This window comes from Melopsittacus undulatus, chromosome 5 (assembly GCF_012275295.1).
Source record: "Melopsittacus undulatus isolate bMelUnd1 chromosome 5, bMelUnd1.mat.Z, whole genome shotgun sequence".
NCBI lineage: Eukaryota > Metazoa > Chordata > Aves > Psittaciformes > Psittaculidae > Melopsittacus > Melopsittacus undulatus.
In genome coordinates, this window is record NC_047531.1 from 17,009,767 (window position 1) to 17,029,973 (window position 20,207).

General features: G+C 35.3%; 1 protein-coding gene across 1 annotated transcript in view; it reads right to left on the bottom strand.

Annotated features, from left to right (window-relative positions):
- Positions 1-20,207, bottom strand: part of CTTNBP2 (cortactin binding protein 2) — an 84,165-nt gene that overhangs the window by 35,140 nt on the left and 28,818 nt on the right. Inside the window, exons 3-5 of the mRNA XM_005146075.4 lie at positions 17,216-17,440; positions 10,990-12,643; positions 5,044-5,247 (exon numbers count right to left, since the gene is read on the bottom strand). Of these exons, the coding sequence (XP_005146132.2) occupies positions 5,044-5,247; positions 10,990-12,643; positions 17,216-17,440 (2,083 nt within the window). The remainder of the gene's footprint in view (positions 1-5,043; positions 5,248-10,989; positions 12,644-17,215; positions 17,441-20,207) is intronic.

Consider the following 20,207-nt stretch of genomic DNA (forward strand, 5'->3'; position numbering starts at 1 on the left):
GTCCCTCTGGCAGTCACATGACACAGCCCAAATATGACAGCCATGGAGGAGATGCACACAAGCTACACGTAAGTTAAGCAACACGCTGGCCAATCTTGTTTTAGGACACTGTGATTTAGGATTGAAACAACAAATAAGACAAGCTGACAAACTCAAACCTTCCCCCAGTTGTTCCCATTCATAGATTTCCAAAACAGCATGCTAAAAATAGCACTAGCCTCATTCCACCATCCTAAAGCCAAGTTAAGATAATTAATTACACAGTAATTAAACTGCTTTCCATTCGTAAATTGGAATATCATTTGATGCAATTATGTCTGAAGAAAACACTTAATCTGCTCTACATTCTTGATATTGGTTCTAGACCAAAATAAAACAAGTCTTCTGTAGTTGAAACTATGACTTTGAAAATAAGCTCCACTAGAACACCAATTATAAACTCCTGGCCTGATTTCTGAACAAGCTTAACATGCTTCATCCCAGCACTGAGGTCCTGAAGCCAAGCTTTGCTTGTGAAGCTTATCTCTAGATATCAGAAAAATGTACTCAGTTACTTAAAAATCTGACTAAGCCAAACTATTTCCTGAATGCATTTACTCCTGTTACAAATCTTCCAAATATTAATACAGATGTTGTGGAGTTGATTAAATAAATATTTAACATTAAGGAATAAATTTTAAACCTCTGTGAATTCTTGTAAATTAAGATTCATACATTCTTAAATAAGTAATCTGACCTGACATGACTTTTTTCGTTTGTTTTTTTAGAAAAGTTTGATTGTCAGGATAAGCTACCAGGACTTGTTTTTTAAGTAATAAAGAAGCTCTCAATTAACTAAGTTACCTAGTATTTCCTAACTTGCCACTTGTAAGATAATACCAACTAAAATAAAATTATATTTTTAATCATTTCGTAACAGAAAAATACTCTGCTAACCACAACATGGGATTTTTTCCTCTCTCCATCGTCAGTCCCAGTCTCACATTAAACAATTAACTTGAAAACACAGATTCCTGCTTGACATTCTAAAATACCTTTGAAGTTTATGAAGGATGTTGAAAACATTTTCTTCTAGCAGTTCCACATATTGGGCTAGAATATTCATTGGTTTTTTGATAAAGCATATGTTTGCCATGCAAAAGCTATGAAGAACATACAGAACAAGACCACCTTTCTAGAAAGGTATGGTTAACTCACAATTATTGACTGGCAGATCATTTAGGTTGTAGCTTATTTATGTGAAAATACTGTTTCTGATGAAGGTTATTGAAAAGGGCTGTTTATTCTTAGGGACAGGTGCAAGCATGAGGAAATACAGCTACTTTCATAAGGTATATCATGTGAGCTAGTAAGCTATACATAAGCCTTTTCTGGTGGCACATCAAGTCAGCGAACAACAATCTCCAAGAAGCCTGGGTCCTCTGGATGGATTTTGGATTGGGATTTGGAGAAGTGTGACTTGAGTAAGTCCAGGCTTAATAAAGCCAGTTCACTGCCATCTGCCACAGAGTAACCAGCAGTGGAGATGTCTGAGCAGAAGGGCAGGCACAAGACAGACACCGGTGTTGTCACTCAGTTTAAGGTTTTGGTCAGAGCAAAAACAAAACATGGAAGCATATTAACACAAACACCTGAAGACTTTACTGCTTTCCACCACAGCTGGGTAGTTAGTTCTTCCAGAGTGCTGGCAAACACCATGCAGACATATCCAGTGGCTTGGCAGAGCTGACTCCATGTAGCTGTATGTCTCTGCACCTCATTCCTTTCTACTTCCCACATCATTCCAGTTTTTCCTAGCAATGAGGGTGCCACAGCCTCCAAATACTCAGGATAGAAGAGAATCAATTATAGCATAAATGCATATGATTAACACATAGCTGAGTCCAAAGGATATTATTATTATTCTCTTTACATCTCTCAGTCTCACAAATTCTTATTTTATTCTATCCTCTTCAACCACCTTGTGTGTGGCAGAGAACGGTGAAGACTGGCAACACAATACAGATATACAGGCATATTAGTTAATTGAACTACTGTACATGTTACCAAGCGCACAAGAGTCTGAAGTGACTCTTGCTTTGTTAATGGACCAAACCAAGATGGCCTGACAAAACAATCTGTTCAGCTATCCCAATCTAGTGGTTAAATCATAAAATTAACAGCTTCCCGGTGTCCACTCAAACACAAAGGAAGCGTTTGGTGTACGCTTTTAGGGTGAAGTTCTCTCTCTCAGACCTACAGATTTGGGAACAGTGTGTGCAGGAAACAAAGCAGCTGTTAAGAGCTTCATGCCCGGGAACAACCCCCAGCTGCAGCTCTCAAAAGGCAACTGTTTCTAAACAGGAAGGCTACACATTTTCCAGATAGGATAGATTAGGAAAGAAAATTTGAGTGTTCTCTTGCATAACTCAATTTTTTTCTCTACAGACTAGGCTGAGAGCATGTAACAGTTGCTGCCACCATGCTGGTTATAATGTGTTCTCTAGATATGGACACATCTCAAATCCTGTATTTCTTCACTAAAAACGTGTGGCAAGTATTTGCTTGCCACTCTTCCCGGACTCTCTGCAACACGGTATCTGTTTCTGAAGGGAGGTACTCACTATGTTAGCTTTTAACAAGTGCAGAGCTACTCTTTTCTTCTGGCCAACTATTTCCCAGGAGAAATCAGAAAATCTGGCTAGTTGACTTAGTAAAAACAAGGGGTCCTGGAATCCTGTGCATCTATTCAGTCACTAACTACAGGTTGAAAGTATTCTCAATAAATTAAATCATGGTGTGATCACCCACCAGGGTAAAATTATGTGTTCAGTCTTACAGCTGGACTCAATGATCTTAAGGGTGTTTTAAACTTAAATGATTCTATGATTCTAAGGAAAAATAAAGCCAGCCAAAAGAGAGTAGTTTACTATTGCAAATCCTACTGAACATAATGAAAAAAATCTGTACAGTGAGTTATATTATCCTTCTTAAAATGTCATTAGTGTCATTTCTTTCCACCAGGTTAGTTAAAAAAGCTATGAAAAAGTATTTTTCTAAATAAGAGATTTATTCCTATGCTTCCTATCTTAAGCCTATATATTTTTACATAAATCTGTTTTCCAAAGTCTCCATTAAGAGCTGCACCTATCCATGCATTTGGGAACAAACTGCAAGTAACAAAAAAAGGATTACATATTAAAAACAAAAACCTTTCTCCAAAAATACTACATGTAATGCTGAAAATTTTCATATACTGCATTAAGGAGACACCAGTACTGCTGCTGTGTGATTCTCTCATTCAAAATTCACACAGTCCATCCAGTCACTAAAATGCAATGATTTGTACAACAAAGTCTTTTTCACATCCTGTCAACTATAAATAGAAAAGCAACACTAAAATATTTGTAATATATGTTTTAGCTTAAAAAGTAAAAGACACTAAACAACTACAGGATGAATATGCATGGTTTGTTTTTATTATTGTGTTCTCATACTTCTGTCAAATACCTCTCTTACTTGTAATTTTGATAATACAACAGGAAACCTAATTGCCTTTGGTGTCAGTAAGAGCTGCTTAGTAATTGTAACTGAAAATCAGGGCATTTGCTTTGAAACATGTTAGGAACACAAGATGAGTAAAGAAGAGCTGGGTCAGTTATAGTTTCTCACAAACACCAGCAATGAGAAATGGATGTAACCCTAGCATAATCCACAGAACATTCCTTCAGTGAGGGTGGTGGGGAAATAAATCCATACAATACAATAAATTTGGACTTAATACTGAAGATAAAAAGTTGAAAAAAAGTGCCAAATAATAAGATAAAGTACTTTTAAAATACTTTACAGGTCTTGGCAACAGGAAAGAATCTGTCAGATGAAAAGGTCCAGATATTCCTTCAAAGTAAACCATAGCACCTAGCAAGCAAAGTCAAAATATACCATTCCAAATAAAGGGAAAATAACTTCTAGCCCTATGTCTGGTACTAAAATTAACCCTGAACATGTCAGAAAAATGTATACTATCTCCCTAGCTATGGATTTTGGATCCTAATTTTACTTATTTTCAAAATACTTGAGAACAGTAAATTGAATAGTCTCTCTAAATACTATTTTGAACACTGGATTGAGGTTTTCTAATTGTGTCACCAACAAACATATTGTTGAATAAAACCACAAAATACTCTTGAAAGCAGCAGCATTAAAGGCATATGATCCACCTTCTCCTATGAAATAAAATCTTGACCTTACCAAAAATAGATGGATTTTGTTTTTGTCATTGTTGTTGGTGGATTTAAACTTTAATGTCCAAAACAGCATAATGGTATTATTTGCAATGTAAGAGTCTAGGAGATTTCTACATATGTAGAAAAAACTACAGTAATGTGTGACAGAATTTTTAAAAAAGATGCTGTTCGAGAGCCTTACGACTCTAAAATTATTGCTTGGCATTTGTATCCATGAAATTTGTATATGTTACTAATATATTTGCCTAATTTCATAAACATATTCATAAAATATGAAGACTGTCTGTTGAAAGTTTTAAATATCCTACCTCATCAAGAAGGAGGATTGGGGTAGTAGCGAAAGAAAAATGTTATCTCAGTAGAGCTGAGAGAGCAAACTACAGCTGTTTGATCTATTTAAAAAATAAGACAGTTCATTTTATTTCCCAAGTAACATACTACTCTGAAACCCTCTTCCGTCATTTTCACCACTGCTGCAGAAGATCAAAACCCTGGTGATGACCTACACAGAAATCTAAGATTTTTAGTTTGATACAGAACATGGGGTGATGATATCTGGTGGCTCTTTATGGGAAGGGAGTGGAGAATCACCCTGCAGAACGTTAGCACTAGCAATAATGCTTTCTGTGTTGCAAATTCTGCCTCCAGAAGCATTGTTTATACATGTATTATGATTTTTTGTCATATAATCTTATGTATCTCAATTTCAATTTCACATTTTTAAAACACACATTTGACCTAACTATTAAGAACTCATGAAATAAATACACTTTCACTATTTCACATGAATGCTGTAACGAAACTTAGTATCACTTACCTGTATGTCCATTCGTAGCAGCAGAATACAAGGCAGAATAGCCATCTTCACAAGAGTAATTAATGTCCAGTCCTTCTTCATTAAGCAGCATTGATAATAAAGTGACATTTCCCTGGGCAGCAGCTTGGTGAAGAAGGGTGGGCCTGCCACCCAGGGGGACAGGACCACCACTTGTTAACAAAGGGGTTAGGGAGGAAGACCAGCCTGTGAGTTAAAGCAACAGAAGTTAGATGGAAGACATCAATAAAGCTTTGAATTTTCTGTGTTTTTTTTTTTTTTTAAATTAAAAAGGATTTTCAAAATGACAGGATTTGTTAGCTTAGCACAAGTTTTGTGATGATGCTTTGTCTATACATTAGAAGGTATCCTGAAGAATAAAAACTATGTACGGGGTGACAGTTGTTAACGCACATGAACAGGATTTCATTACAAAAGGTTAATGTGAAACTTGTTATGAACTGCAGTAGTAGCTGGATGTCTCAAAAAATTTATATTATTAAGATTCAGAAACTACAGAATTTTTATACAAATTTTAACTGAATTGCTGATGTGCTGGGAAGGTTTTCTAAAGTATCTAAAGAAAGGTTTCCAAAACATTTATTTTCATATATTTTCATATAAAATTATTTGCATATGAAATTTCATCTTCCTTTACAGTTTCAGTGCAAACCTCAGTATTTATATCTCACTTGCAGTTATACAGATAAATTGCACAGTGAGCTCTTAGTAGTTGTAAGCAACTTCTAATAAGTTTGAAAAAAATGTAGGCATCATTTACACAAATAATATAGAAATAAATGTATTTATTATTTAACTATACCTTACTGTTCCTTTTACTCAGCAATACTTAACCAATGTATTATAAAATGCTCCAGTGTGAATGAATAACAATAAAATTCATGAGTGAAAGCTTTCAAGTCACCCATTAAAGAATAATACTCAATTCCAAGCTTTGAAAGCTTAGGAGTTATCTTGGTTAAACGTTCTGTCCATTACTCATTAGCTTTAGTAGGGAGCTGGTTAAGAATATGGAGTTTGCTACATAAAGCACAGAAAATTGTGTGCATTCTTCCTTGAGCAAGGATTGCAAGAGAACACAGGAAAAAGATTTTATTTTCCTTAGTTTCACTACTACATGTAGAAAATCCACATTACATTTAAAAAACCCCCCCAAAAAAATATATTTCTCTCTTGAATACATAATTTTGTATCCTGTGGCCACTATTATATGAGCCTAAAATCTGACAAGAAAAAGCAAGTCTAAGCAGCTTTTACTGTGGTTCTGCAACACCCAAGATTGAGGAGGAGCTAGCAGGCATTAACTCCAGCTCCATCAAGCTACCCAAGTGCTACTCAATCTCCAACAACCAGAATCAGAAAAAACATACGGCAGCGGCTCTACCATGCTGGGATCACTTGTTGTGTGTTTTGGAAAACCAAAATTAAATATAGACGTTCCCAACATAATTCTACAGAAACAACAGATAGATTTGGGAACCTTACAAGATCTGGACAAATTTTAGTTAAGGTCCAAACTTACAGAAGAATCCATCATCTGAGCAGCCCCAATGAAGAAGCATAGTTTTATCCCAGTTCAAACAATAGAAAAATAAATTATTGGAGTATTTTATATTTGTTTCAAAGCAAGCTAAATTTGTCATTTCACATTCAGTTTATTAGCTTAGTATGTAAGGGAAACATTTTCAGTATTTTCACCATGCTACCTTATTATTCAACTTATTTATTTGATATCGACTAATAGAAATCATCACTACAGCTAGGAAGTTACCTGAAAATAAACTGTAAAGTTAACTCCATCCATTTTCTTAAAACTTTAATTCTGAAACCATCTTCTGACTATTAATGCTCTTACTAGTATTTGCTTTTCCAGTATTTTTAATCAGAGTATTTTGATGGTTTTCTGAAGTCTTTTTTTTAAAAAAAAAGCTATATACAAAGTAAATTGCATCCTTTAAGTGATAAAACCCCCATCTTACTTCCATTTGCAATAAACACACTTTTACTAAATCCCCAAAGATCTAAAGAATAACTTTTGTTCATCCTTTCCATTATAAGAGGTTTTATTTTTCCAACCTTCTGTTCTTTGAAACAAACTGTGCTGCAGCTGTTGCTATCTATCTATCTACCTACATTGATGTTTTTAAATAGTACTTAACTAGATTTACTGTCTTGCCTTGGTAGTCAGCTGATAGTGAACATTGCTTAGGTGGCACTCCAGATTGCTAACATTCTTCGTCCATGTTATGGAAGTATTTGGGTGAATTTGAGGAGACTGACTATGCTTTATGCATGACACTTTGCCAAGTTCACTTTGTAATACAAAAAAAAATTTATGTGTTCCCTTCTTATTGAAAATGGTGCAAGTGTTTTGCTGGTGGGTTGGTCATTTTGTTTTTTCCTAATAAAAGCATCATTAACAGAAATGTCAAAATAAAAGGATTTCTTTTGGTGCCATTTGTGGTATCTTAACTTTCATTTCAACTCCTTGAAATGAAGACTACATTGTTGCGATTTCAGGGATGAAATTAATGATACTAGCTTATAATTAGATGAAAACCTGCTAAAAAAAAGGATACAAACCCCAGGTAGTAACATAAATATAACCTTACCTTCTATTACCAGTGTAAAGCAATATAATAAAGCTGAATTCATCCAACAAAATACAGCACTGTTAGAAAATACCAATAAATAAAGTACACCATTACAGATGCAAAAAGTTAGGAAATATGAAGCATCTGTGAAAGCTTGTAGGGCATGCAGTGATGAAGGGCAGAGGTATAGACAAAAACAGCTTCTGGCATCAGCTTCAGAATGTGAGATGGTTAATTTCAGAGCCTTGATCAGTCCCTCACCCCTTGCTTTTATCTTTGAAGCCAATTGTATAGAAAGAATAAATCAATCATTACAGAAATGAGCAAAATGAAAAACATATTTCATTGAAGAGTGACATAGAAAGTGCCAAACCAAGAAGAAAGTGAAAGCAGAGATCCCAGGGGTATGAAAATCCAACTGCCTACATTCATTTTCATTTTGAAGTCACACAGCCATTGAAATGTAGAAATCCAAACAGAGCAGAAGCATTCTGGCACCAGTTCAAAGGCTGCTGAAGTTAATGAAAACACTGTCACAGATTTTGAATCAGGCCATAAATGTTCATTGTAGTTTCTCTGTGTGCAGTCTGTTCGACATTAATGGCAAACGCTGGTGTCTTTTCCTACCAGGCATAGAAAGAGCAACATGCAGCACAAGTCTCTGTCTCTGAAAGAAGGTATCGTCATGTTACGTAACTGAAAGAATTGGTATTCTGATTCTAAGTTTGCTTTGAATAGTTGCTTTTCCTATAGCCATGACCCTTACCGTACTGAATATCAGGCTGTTGATATGTTCTTACAGCAATCTGAGATAACTAGAAACTGTCTTAAAATGAATATATGGTATACTTTAGTGATTAGAGTACCATCAATTCTGAGTCCATGGTAAGAAGAAACAAACATGAGTTTGTTCACAAACAAAAAATATATAAAAAAAAGGATTCTTTCAAGACTTTTCTTCAATGTTATATCTGCTCTGCACTGTTGTTTAAAAATATCAACAAATTCTGATTGAAGCTCACCACTTACTATACAATAAAATATGAATAAGATTTCACCATGCTCTGCTTTGACTGAAAGTAAAACTGAAATTCTAAACATTTTCTGGGAAAAAATAAAGTTAATAATAATAATAATAATAATAAAAAAACCCAAAACCAGATTAAAACCAACCAGAATATTAATAAAACTAACTGTGCTTACAGGGCATGAAAATGCAGACATGGGAAGGAGGTTTCAGTAGTACCTGTAGACTGTTACATGTTCACCTCAGCAAACTCATACTTAAAAAAAGGAACTGAAAAAGTAAGTGACATGAATTCAGGCATTACTGATGACATTATCTTACTGAAAACACATTAAGCTTGGGTTATCTCTTCTAAGATGAAGTCTATTTCCATATATATTTATAAAATCTATTTTCTTTTTTCTCAGAATGAAATTTTTAAGGAAATGTTTTTCCACGCTTTCATAACATCTGTTGCTTAAAGTTTATTTAGTTCTGCAGTTTGCCAGAACTCTTGGCCAAAATAGATTAAGTTTCCCTGGAAAAACATAAATAAAATGGGACTGGAGAGTAAGTGCAATAAAACATAAGCATTAGTTTGGGCAGAGACAAAAGAGCTCCTGAATATTTACCTGAATATCGCAGATAAGGTTATTAAAGTGCTGTGAGCCTGCTTATAGTCAGTACAGGAGAAAATAACATCTCTATGTTAATAAAAAATTGTTTAGACCTAACTAGGGTATAAGCAATTTTTCTGTGCAGACTTCTGATTAGGGAATATGTTTCCGATTTATAATTGCAAAAATTAACAAAAACCAGTGTCACTTACAAAATACAAAGTGTCAAATGTTCAGAGCAAGGATTATAAGGGGATTAAATTAACCCAAATGTTTCTATCCCTCCCCAAAATAAGTCAGTGGAGTGCAAATGAATAAAGGCAGTCATGCGCACATAAAACAGCACAATTAAAAAAAAACAACAAAACCCCCCAAATCAAGCTAAAACAACAAAACAAACAAAAAAACAAAACCAAACACACACATACGAAAACCCCCAAACTATAACTTTTTCACAAAAAAATCCTGTCTTTGACAATTGCCTCTGAAAAGAGCCACAAATTTCGTAAGAAACACAAACTGACTATTTGTCCTCAGGCTGACTGTTCTAAGAAAAAAAAAGTTTATACTTCAAAGTACAAATTAAAGCAGTAACAAGACATGGAGTTATGAAGTCAAGTGGTGGTAATCTAGCTTTTAAGAACATTTACTTAAAAAAAAATCAAAAACTGCCTTAAATGGTTATCAAACATCATCTAGTTAATGTAAGACTAATTGAAATATGCAGCCTAATTCATGCTGATAGGAGTTGTGGAAGACAGCCTCTTGCCAACAAAAACTAATCACTCTGAAGATGATTTTGCCAATAATGGTATATGTTAAAAAATATTTGATTATTTTTTAAATGAAATTTTATTTCCATTATGGAGCCTAATGAGGTTTGGAGACTATCTGGAATACTGGGAGACTAGATCTATCCGACACGGCAATCAGACTCAGCTAGGAATAAAAGTTTAAGATGACGATTCAGGATACCCATACAAAAAACAACAAACTGAGAGGCAGCCATCAGATCCCACAGTTTTTAACTCTGAGAAGTAGTGGACAAATGGAAGATTCTGAGCTTGTATTTTATGGTACTGTTCAGAAAGCAGTGAGGATTCTGACAGTGTGATGCCACAGCCAAATGTTAAAAGCGTGACTGGGTTACTCCAGAAACATGAAGAAAGTCTTCATTGAAGCAGAATGGGAACAAAAATTCCTTAACAATGTGAGCTCTAGAATCTCCTCTATATACAGATACAAGTTGGCCACACACTGCTTTTGTAACAGCTTCCCCAATATAAATATTCAATGGAAGATCACCAGCAAAGGTACTTTTCAAAGCATTATTTCAGACTGACAAAACATTCTGAAGTCCAAAGTTAACAGCATTCACAAAAAAAATAAAAACAAACAAACAAATATGTTTCTTTAACATACCATAAACTGCACCCCATTACATTGACACATTAGTCCTCAGCCTTTAAAAAAAAAAAAGCTTTCAATTTGTAACTTCCTTGAAGAAGCAAACTAATTTATAACATTAAGAAATCAGCAAAAGAATTTCCATACCCATGGAATGTGGAAAAAACATAAATGAAAATTTCAGCTTTTAGAAAGTAAAAAAAGAGAAAGGTATAAAAAGATAAATAAAGCAAACAAGTGATGTATAGGAAAACCGACACATTCTTTTAGAGGGAGACAGTTTGTAGCATATCAATCCCTTTACCTGATGCTGTTACCAGGAGGCTGTCTGAATCACATGGTCTACAGGATGAAGCACTAACAGGGTTTATGGAGGAGCTACAGGCAATGGTGGTGGGAATGACAAAGGAATTTTCTGAACATGCAGGTTGGTTCAGTCCAGGGAAGTGGGAAGGCCAGGCACCCACCTGAGATGAGGCTATGGCTGGTATGGCACAGCCTGCAGGTGCCACAGATAAATCTATAGCAGGTTTTGGTGGCAGCTGAGGTGAGGACTTAGAAATAATTTCCTCATTTATTACCCTGATTCCTTGTGGTGAACTTGAAAGAGGTGAGGTCACGGTTTTGCTGTCAGTTTTTGCACTTGTATTTGGGGAACGACTACTATCCATCAAAACTTTAAGCTGTGGGTGTGGTGGAGAAGGAGTTTGTGAAAGCCCTGGTTTCTTAGGAGGAATTGGTGGAGGATTTCCTCTGTCAATTCGTGATACACTGGGAGTCTTTATGCTTGTTCTACCAACTGGGGGGTAAGTGGCAACTTCCATTGAATGTGATGTCCCTGACCGCGACAGAGTGCTGCTCTGAGGGCTTGTAAATCTAGAAAGGACTTGGGTAACAGTATTCCGAGCTACCTGCTTGGCAACTAGGTTGTCACGACTAGTAGGAGATACATCCCTTGAGGGAGGGCTTTGGGTTGTGTTTCCATTTTGGTCTGGGTCATTTGCATTTGTTTGAAATCTAAACCTAGCTGCTTGGATTCGTGGGTTTAGGCCTGGATGCCCGGTAGTGCTGGCAGGTGGTGAATGCAAACTGTGCATAGATGAGGAATTCTGAGCTGCAGCAGTTGGTGCTGCAGGGGTGCAAATGGAAGTACTATTTGAAAACGGGGAAGTGCTACTTGGTAGATCAGGTGATGAGCCTGTACTTGGTCCATTTTCTTCAATTCTGTTTTGATTCTGCATAAGAAGAGGAGTTGTGGGAGGGATGAGTTCACTAGATGAAGATTGCCTATCAATAACAGGCTTCACCAATGCTGCATTGGTGCACACATTCATTATAGTATTGCCAGACACGAGTGGGTTCACTGTAGAAGGCTTTACAGATACAGTCAAAGGCATCTTCTTTACATTTTCTGTGCTACTGTCCGTCACTACAGTACCTGTTTGGCAGGCAACAGTTCTTGAAATTGGCTCTTCTGTTTCAACAGAAACAGAAACGAGACTCCTATCTTTATTATTATCTTTATTTTTAAGAGAAAGATTAGCTTTACTTTCATTCTCCTTTTTTAATTGCTCAATCATTTGGATCATTTTATCTCTCTCTTCTCTGAGGTCACTGGTGTACATTTCCTCTCTATGAAGTCTGGCACGCAACTGCTCTCTCTCTGTGTCAAACTCGGACAGCTGCTTTTCCATTTGAGCTTCCATTTGTGTGCTCCTTTGTTTCTCAGCAGTAAGAGACTCCTCCAATTCAGTAGCCTTTTTCTTTTCCTCTTCAAATTTTGACATCAATTCTTCCAGTTTCTGAGCTTCCTCTACAATTCGCCCAGATAACTGCTTACACTCTTTCACTAGCATCAATACTATGTGCTTATTCTTCCCACGTTCTTCTTCAAGACGAGCAGATAGCTTTTTATGCTCCAGCTCAAGATTCTGTAACTGAGATTTTTCCATTTCCAACTGTAAGAAAGCATAAATAAAAATTCTCATTAACAAGACTTTCAATGTAACTTAGTACTAACCTGACAGTGATATTTTAACCTTTGAGAGTACCACATAATCATTAGAGTTGGAAAAGACCTAAAATGAACCTGCTCACTCAGGAAAGGGATTTGTGATATCTAATACAAGTGCCTATAATCTTATACAAGCAAAAGAAAAGACAGGCATCTCTGAAGAACAACGCAGAAACTAAGTAAACCCATCTATTTTTTCTGTTAACAACACAGACATCCCCTAAAGTGATTAAATTCTTGTGATTCCTAAGTAAGGAGCTACCTGTTCTCCAGAAATTAGCCATAAAATATCAAAGAAAGTCCTCTTGTCAGTAATCAGACATAAGCAAGTGATAAGCTTTGTAAATAAACTTTAAGTCCAGTAATGAAAGGCTTAGGTTTCAGGTCTTTCTCACACTGAAGGAGATTAGGGTTGAAATACACAGTCCACTATGCCCATAATAGGTGTCTTATATCTTGTTTTAACATTTATAAATAAAACATTAATTTCTGAGGCTAGCTTTTTGGCACAGGCACAAATTTCTTCCTTTGCTTACTAATAGTGGTAGGTCTCACTGACAGCAGTGTTGTATAAACTACAAGTTAGAATCAAAAAACTACCTACACTGGTGCAGATAATGGATAAGAGTATTTTTTCTCCTCATTCACAAAGCCATCACCTCTAATTCATCTTACCTGCTAATTATGCTTTTATTCAAAGACCATGCTCTAGAAAAGCACTGGAAAAACATGTTAATGCACTATTTTATAGAATACCTCCTAGTAATAACACAACCCAAGTTGCTTTGTATTTTCCTGAATGACTGATAAAAACAAAGAAACCAACCAACCCCAAGGAACTACTGAGCATTCCTTCTCCTGTATTTTTTAAACTGGTTTAGCCTTGTCAGTTCTGCTTCATATTTATGTACAGACCAATACAGAAATACAATTCAGAATTGTACCAATACAGTGCATTTTCTAAGTTGGCTTTTTTTTCTGTAAGAATACTTTCAGATATCTACAAAAAAAAATAAAATCTAGTGCTCACAAACATGAAAGGTTAATTTTTACTGCAACAGGAAACTGTTCCATGCTTCTACAATATGACTCATTTTACAATGCTCAAAAAATAATCAAAGAAAAGCTGTGCCAAATAGTACACTAAAGATCTTACTTGGAATAAATGTTTCACTTCAATAGATGGAGGAAGAGTCATAGATAACAGATTCAGATTATAGTGTCATGCTAAAATGATACTAATTTCAGAGTTTAAGACAATACAGTGTCGAGGAATATATTTACTGTAAACTGTAATGTGGGAAACAAGATGGCCTCAGGGATTGGTAACAGCTATGGAGTATCTCCTCTCTCAGTGGAAGCTTAAAATATTGTCTTGGTTGCTACATGAAACAGACACACAGGCAAAATAAACCAGCCAGGCATTAGAACATAATAGCTTTTTCAGAAGCCTCCTACTATAGTTCATTATTCCCTTTCCCCCCCAACAGAAGATGAAATTTCTTAGCTGTGAAACCCTTTTTTCCACAGCACTGTAGATGTGTCTACAATTCATTTTTAACTAAGCTGCATTTAAAAAAAAGCTAATATAAATACTATTTTAAATAACATTCTGTTACTCTCAAGTTATACCATAGAGTTGAAACTCATGCCATCATGAGATGAGTACAAGATGGAGAGTCTGCAACTGTAATAGAAATAAATCACACTTCCTATAGCTCATTGTCTTGGGTTGGTTTTTTTTTCCCCCACATTACCACATAGAATTCACTTTAAATACTTAGCAAACTCACTAACAAAACACTTAGAAATGAAGGGAAGGGAAATGACATACAGAGAACAAACAATAAATCCTGCATGAATTTACACTTGCAGATGAATGTCTGTCTCAGTTTCCCAACATTTCTGATCATGTTACCTGACTGTAATTTTTTCCTCCATTTTCTTCAGAAGAATGAGAAAAGCATAAAGAGGTGATAGCAATACTGATGTGATGTATATTACAGGAATAGTAAAATTTCTTCCTGAAATCATACCGTTATCATAAGAAACAGTAAATTAAGAGGAAGAAATCACTGTGGGAAACTATACCTATGTTATAAAGGTTATTTTGTCTTCCAATAGCTCAAAGCCTGTTTAGCACTGGAGGGGCTCCACTGGCTTCATCCCAATACACTCTGTACAATACGCTTCACAAACCCAAGTCCACTCTTTCTTAAAAACAGTGTTAACCATAAAAAAATAGGTATGGCATTATTAAACAAACGTTGTTATATGAATAATGTCAGCAACAACACCTCTTCAGTTATGTTAAAGTCAGTACAGGTGCAAATTAAATTAACAAGCTATTATGATGACACTGTAGTTAGGAATGGTCCCATTCATAATTCTCCACCTGCAGAAAGATCATAGTTTTTCTCAAGCATTTAATGGTTTTTTCAGAGCATCCAACAGTATTTGTATGCTTCACAAACATTTCAAAGCCAGAGGAGCATCCAACAGTAACAGTGGAGTATCCAACGTTTTCTTTTTTGTTAAAACAGATACAAAAATCGTAGGAAACATATACAGCTTTTAAGCCTTGGAAATGCAATAAGGTTATACTCAACATGTCTTTTATCAAAATTTTTTTGTACTTTATTATTCCTACATTTTGCTTTTGGACAAGGGACTGCTCTGAAATTATATTACTTTCAACTAATTACAAGCAGGTTTTAACATATAACTGGGATGAAATCAGTTTACCGTACTATTATATCACTTTATTTTGTAAGCATTACATAGAAAGAATCCCTAATATATATACACTGCATTTTTTTTTCCTTTAGATAACAGATTTGGAACTAGCTGTAATGAGTTTCTAAACAACGCCCTGATTTTTGAAAAGTGTGCTATATACACTGAATCATATCAGTAATCTAAACATCTGAAAATATGTTCAAGAAGGATTTGAAAAGGGGCAGAAAAGGATATTGAAAAAAACTATGGTGTCCCACAAAGAACTAACCAGCAAAGGCCCTTCAAAGGTAAAGACAGAGTGCATGCCTTGTGAGAAAAGGTTGAGGGAGAGTGGCTTGCTTAATCTAGTGAAAAAAGACCGAGGGATGATGCAATAGCAACATACCACTCTTTTTAAACTGCTCTCACAATGATGACAGAGTAAATTTTTTCTTGGTAGTGGCAGGTGGTGCCCCATAATAAAAGCTTAACATGAAAAAATGCCCTTTAAGAGGCCCAGACTTGGAAAAACATCCTTCACAAGGACAGTAGTGCAGAAAAGGCTGCAGTATTGCCATTCCTAGGTTTTTTCAGGGCTCAGCAAGACAAATTCACAGATGATCAGATGTACTGCTGGTAATAATCTGCTTTGAGCACAAGGTTTAGACTAAATCACATCAATGGGCCTCCCACAATCAACATATCTGTCTTTCTTTGAGCATGCCTCCCAGTACAAGTATGCAAATACTCGACAAAGCAAGAACTGTCATTTGATTATCTGATTTTAAGTTCCCAGGAAGCTTCAAAATTAATTTCGATAGCAGCACCAGGAAAAGCATTCAAAGAGATGGAAGAGGATGGAGACTTAACACAAAGCAGATGACATCTGGAGATTAGGTGTTTGGTATATGGTAAGCCTGTGACTGACAGTCATTTGTGTATCTCTTATTTTTCTACCTTCTGGCAGATTGTTATGACTTGCTTTTAGGATCAAATAAAATTTTTTTCAAAGAATATTTTTATGGTCACTATATTCAGAGAAAAATCCCCAGAAATAAAAGTCCAGTCTGAGCCTGTTTAAAGTCTGGCAATATCCAGAGAGAATAAACACAGCTGTACACACTCTTCATTACTGAGGGTAAGAGTGAGACAGGGAGGCAAAAAAGAGGCCACAGATACAGGAATCACATATCTGGAGAAGGAGGAACTGCTCTTGAATGAAGGAAGTGTAGCTGGCTCTGTATTTGGGTCACATTTGTCTAGGCTTAACTTTTTTTTTCCTTATATTAGTTCACCCTACTTTGTCAAACATTTCTAGAAATCCTTCAAAATACCACAAATAATTTTGTCTTTACAGCAAATGATCTGAATATGCAAAAAAGGATGGTTTTAGAATTATAATTTAGTGTTACTGATTTATGAAACAGAGCCATCATATATCAAATGCAAATAAATTATTTTATGCTATTTAGGTTAGAATAAAAATAACAGTAGCTCCTCTGGGCTTCACTGGTGTTGGTTTAAAAATATACTGTGATGATGCTTTCTCAGCTCATGCTGAGCTATCTATCCACTTACATACTGCATCAACTTGTAACAGTTACATTTCATTTATTCCATAAGTAGAGCTAAATTCATGGAATGAAGGAGGTGTGCACATAAAATATCACCAGAAAATCAGCACCTCACTATATATGGCAATTAAGTGATAACATTTTAACACTCATAATTATAACCAAGTTAGACAAAGATGCAAATTTTAAAAGTGGCTTAAAAGAATGAATCAAGGCAGGGATACCTTCTTCTGCCTGTTTTCAGCAGCAGCCAACTGAGCTGACATTCTTTCTTGCATTTTCCTGCAGTGAGCCATAACAGCTTCTAAAATGGACAGAGGATTCATGCATATTGGCTTCCTTTCTTTATCACCAGCACCCGCTTCAAAGTCTCTCTGAAGAGCAAGAAATGGGTCACTCAGATTAAATCTTCCATACCGCTCCTGGATGAAAACCTCTTTGCGTCGGGCCTAACAAAAAATCCAGACAGACAATGAGATAAACCTAAATGCATGCTTTGGTGTATATCAATACATAGAACAGACCTAAACCACACAGAAAATTATGTTATTTATATATGTTTTTAAAATATTTCTTTAGGTATTTGTTTAATATCTCTAAAAGAAATAGTTATGTTGCACACAGAATTCATTATTGTCAATACAATTCATTACATTAAAAAACCCCAAGCCCTTTCCGAGTTCAACACAGAAATATCAATTTGGAGCAGTTTCAGAAGTGTCACAAAAATAACCTCTTGGAAACTGGCTGATAGAGAGGCTGATAGAGGAACGGGAAGAAAAACATTCTAAAATAAAGTTTTCTATTTCTGTGTATTAAAATGATGTTCATAAAAGATATGAAAACATGCTTTGTCTGTTAACCATAGTAACAAAATGAGTATTTTTCAAATAAAAAGTCTGATAGTATATTTACACATACAGAGATTTCCATAAGTAATAGCATAAGCAGAAAGAAAAAATACCACCAAAGTTTTTCTGTAATTAAGACACTTCTCATATCTCTGTTCAAGAACTTCACTATCATATTTCTCCATACTGGTATTTTAAAACACAATTATGTTTTTAAACTGCAGTACAATTCTTCATGGTCATTACAAAAAAAAAAAAAACAAACAACCAACAACAAAACAAACCCACCAAACAAAAAAAACAAACCCCAAAACCAAATTATACAATAAAGACCAGAGGTAGTTTTGCTTGACAAATATTTAGTTCTTCAACCCAATGTGAAAACAAAAAGACAAGCTATTTTTATGCATTTAATACACAGTGCATAGGAAGGCCGCAGATAAGTACTTACTTCTAACAGTCTTCATAGATATTGTTCCAAAATCTCAGGTTTAAGACCTACCTAATTTGGGGGGCACATGGCAGGAGAGCAGTTCTGTAAAGTTGTATGTCTCATAAAAATCAGGAAGAAAAAACACCAACAGTGCAAAGAAACACCATCAGAAAGAGGAATCCCTCCAGAAATGGATGAAACATTTACCTGCGATTTGGTTCAAATTCAGTTTTGAAGAATAAGCAAAAAAAAGGGGAAGAATAAGCCAATTCCAAGATACAAAAGAGGAAGAACAAGCCTGATGCCTACCAAATTGGTTAGATCATCATTTGGAAAGCTTTAAGTTAAAACTGTAACATTTGAAAAAGGTCATAAAAGGTGACACATATTACAGGGCACGAGAAACCAAAGAACATAAGAACTATGTTAGACAAGCTCTAGAGACAAACTACAACTAACATACTCTAGTGAATGCCCAACTTTTTGCTATATATTGTCTACAAAATTGAAATGTGGAAAATTAAGAGAATCTGACTGCAACAGACATAAGTGTGCTTACATATTCTGGTGCTTGAAATACTTCTAGTCTATTTTTCAATTTGGTATTATAAATAGAACTTGAAATTATTTATTAAAGAAAAGAAAGCCCTTTGGGGCATAACTTAGAAAAACCTTGGAAAGTTCATTCAGAGCTAAAGTCTAGCTAGGCTTCCAAAGTTAGATAGTGACCGGTTGAAGAGACAAAAATAAGATGATAGAACCTAGTTAATTTTTCTAAATTGCCTTACAAGTAACTCCTAACTAGTCTAGTATTTTAATCCCTTAATTTTTATTTTTGATTTTAAAATTCAATCAAATAGCTAGTTCCAAAGGTAAAATTGCAAAGCCAGGTGGGGAGGGAGTATAGCTGTAGCTCCTGATTCTATATACTGAAGTTACAGGATAGTACACAGCTTAGGAATTCAACTTCCATGTACAGGAAACAATCAAAACCAAAAACCAGACTGGATTAAAGTGCCGAAGAGCTGACAAAGATGACAAACCCAAGCACAATGCACATATGTAATCAGCAGTGTAAAATCCTCTTGTTTTATATAAAATGAGCCATTAAAGTAAAGGAAAAAAAGGAAAAAACACTGAGGTAGCAGCTCAGATGAAAAATAAATAAATAAATAGATAATTAAATAAATAACATAGATGACCAAACCCCCCATACTTAAATCCAGTAACTAACAGCGAAAAGAGAAGCTAAGGAGATGAACTGATCTCAGAGGCAAAGACAACCGTTCATGCCTTTAAGGAAACACAGGTAGAAAACAGTGAAATGAAGTGTACTTTCCATATTTTTTAATGACCCATGAGTAGCTGTCCTCTCAGCCCATACTATATGTATGCAATATGAATGTTGTCTTTAAAATGTTCTCTAACATTCATAGAAATTTACAAAGCAAGCAAGGCACCTGCCAAAACAGCAACAGGATTGGGTGTCTATATTCATTAATTAAGGGAAAGATTAAACTATACAGAAGGGACTAGCTCCACCTGAATGAAAATCGAAACAACCTGCTGGCATTAAGAATTGAAGTGGCTACAGGAAAATCTGAAAGCTAAAGACTGTGGAAAAACCAATAGGTCTTGAACAGCACATGATTAGGGATGACTAACCCTGTCTGTATGGCTGAAGCCATAACTATATCCCCTCAAGCACAGGGTAAAACAGACTCCCAAACCATAAACAGCAAAGTTGTCTTAGGATGCTTCTAACTCAAAAAGGAGTTAAATGCAAAATATTAAAACAAATGTTTCCATGTTTCTATATAAGGACTAAAAATATAAAATAAAATGATGAGATGAGGATGCATGATTTCAAATGAAGATAAAACAGCTTGGTAGAGGGGAATCAGTGAGTAGTTCCCTAAAACTTAGGCCGAA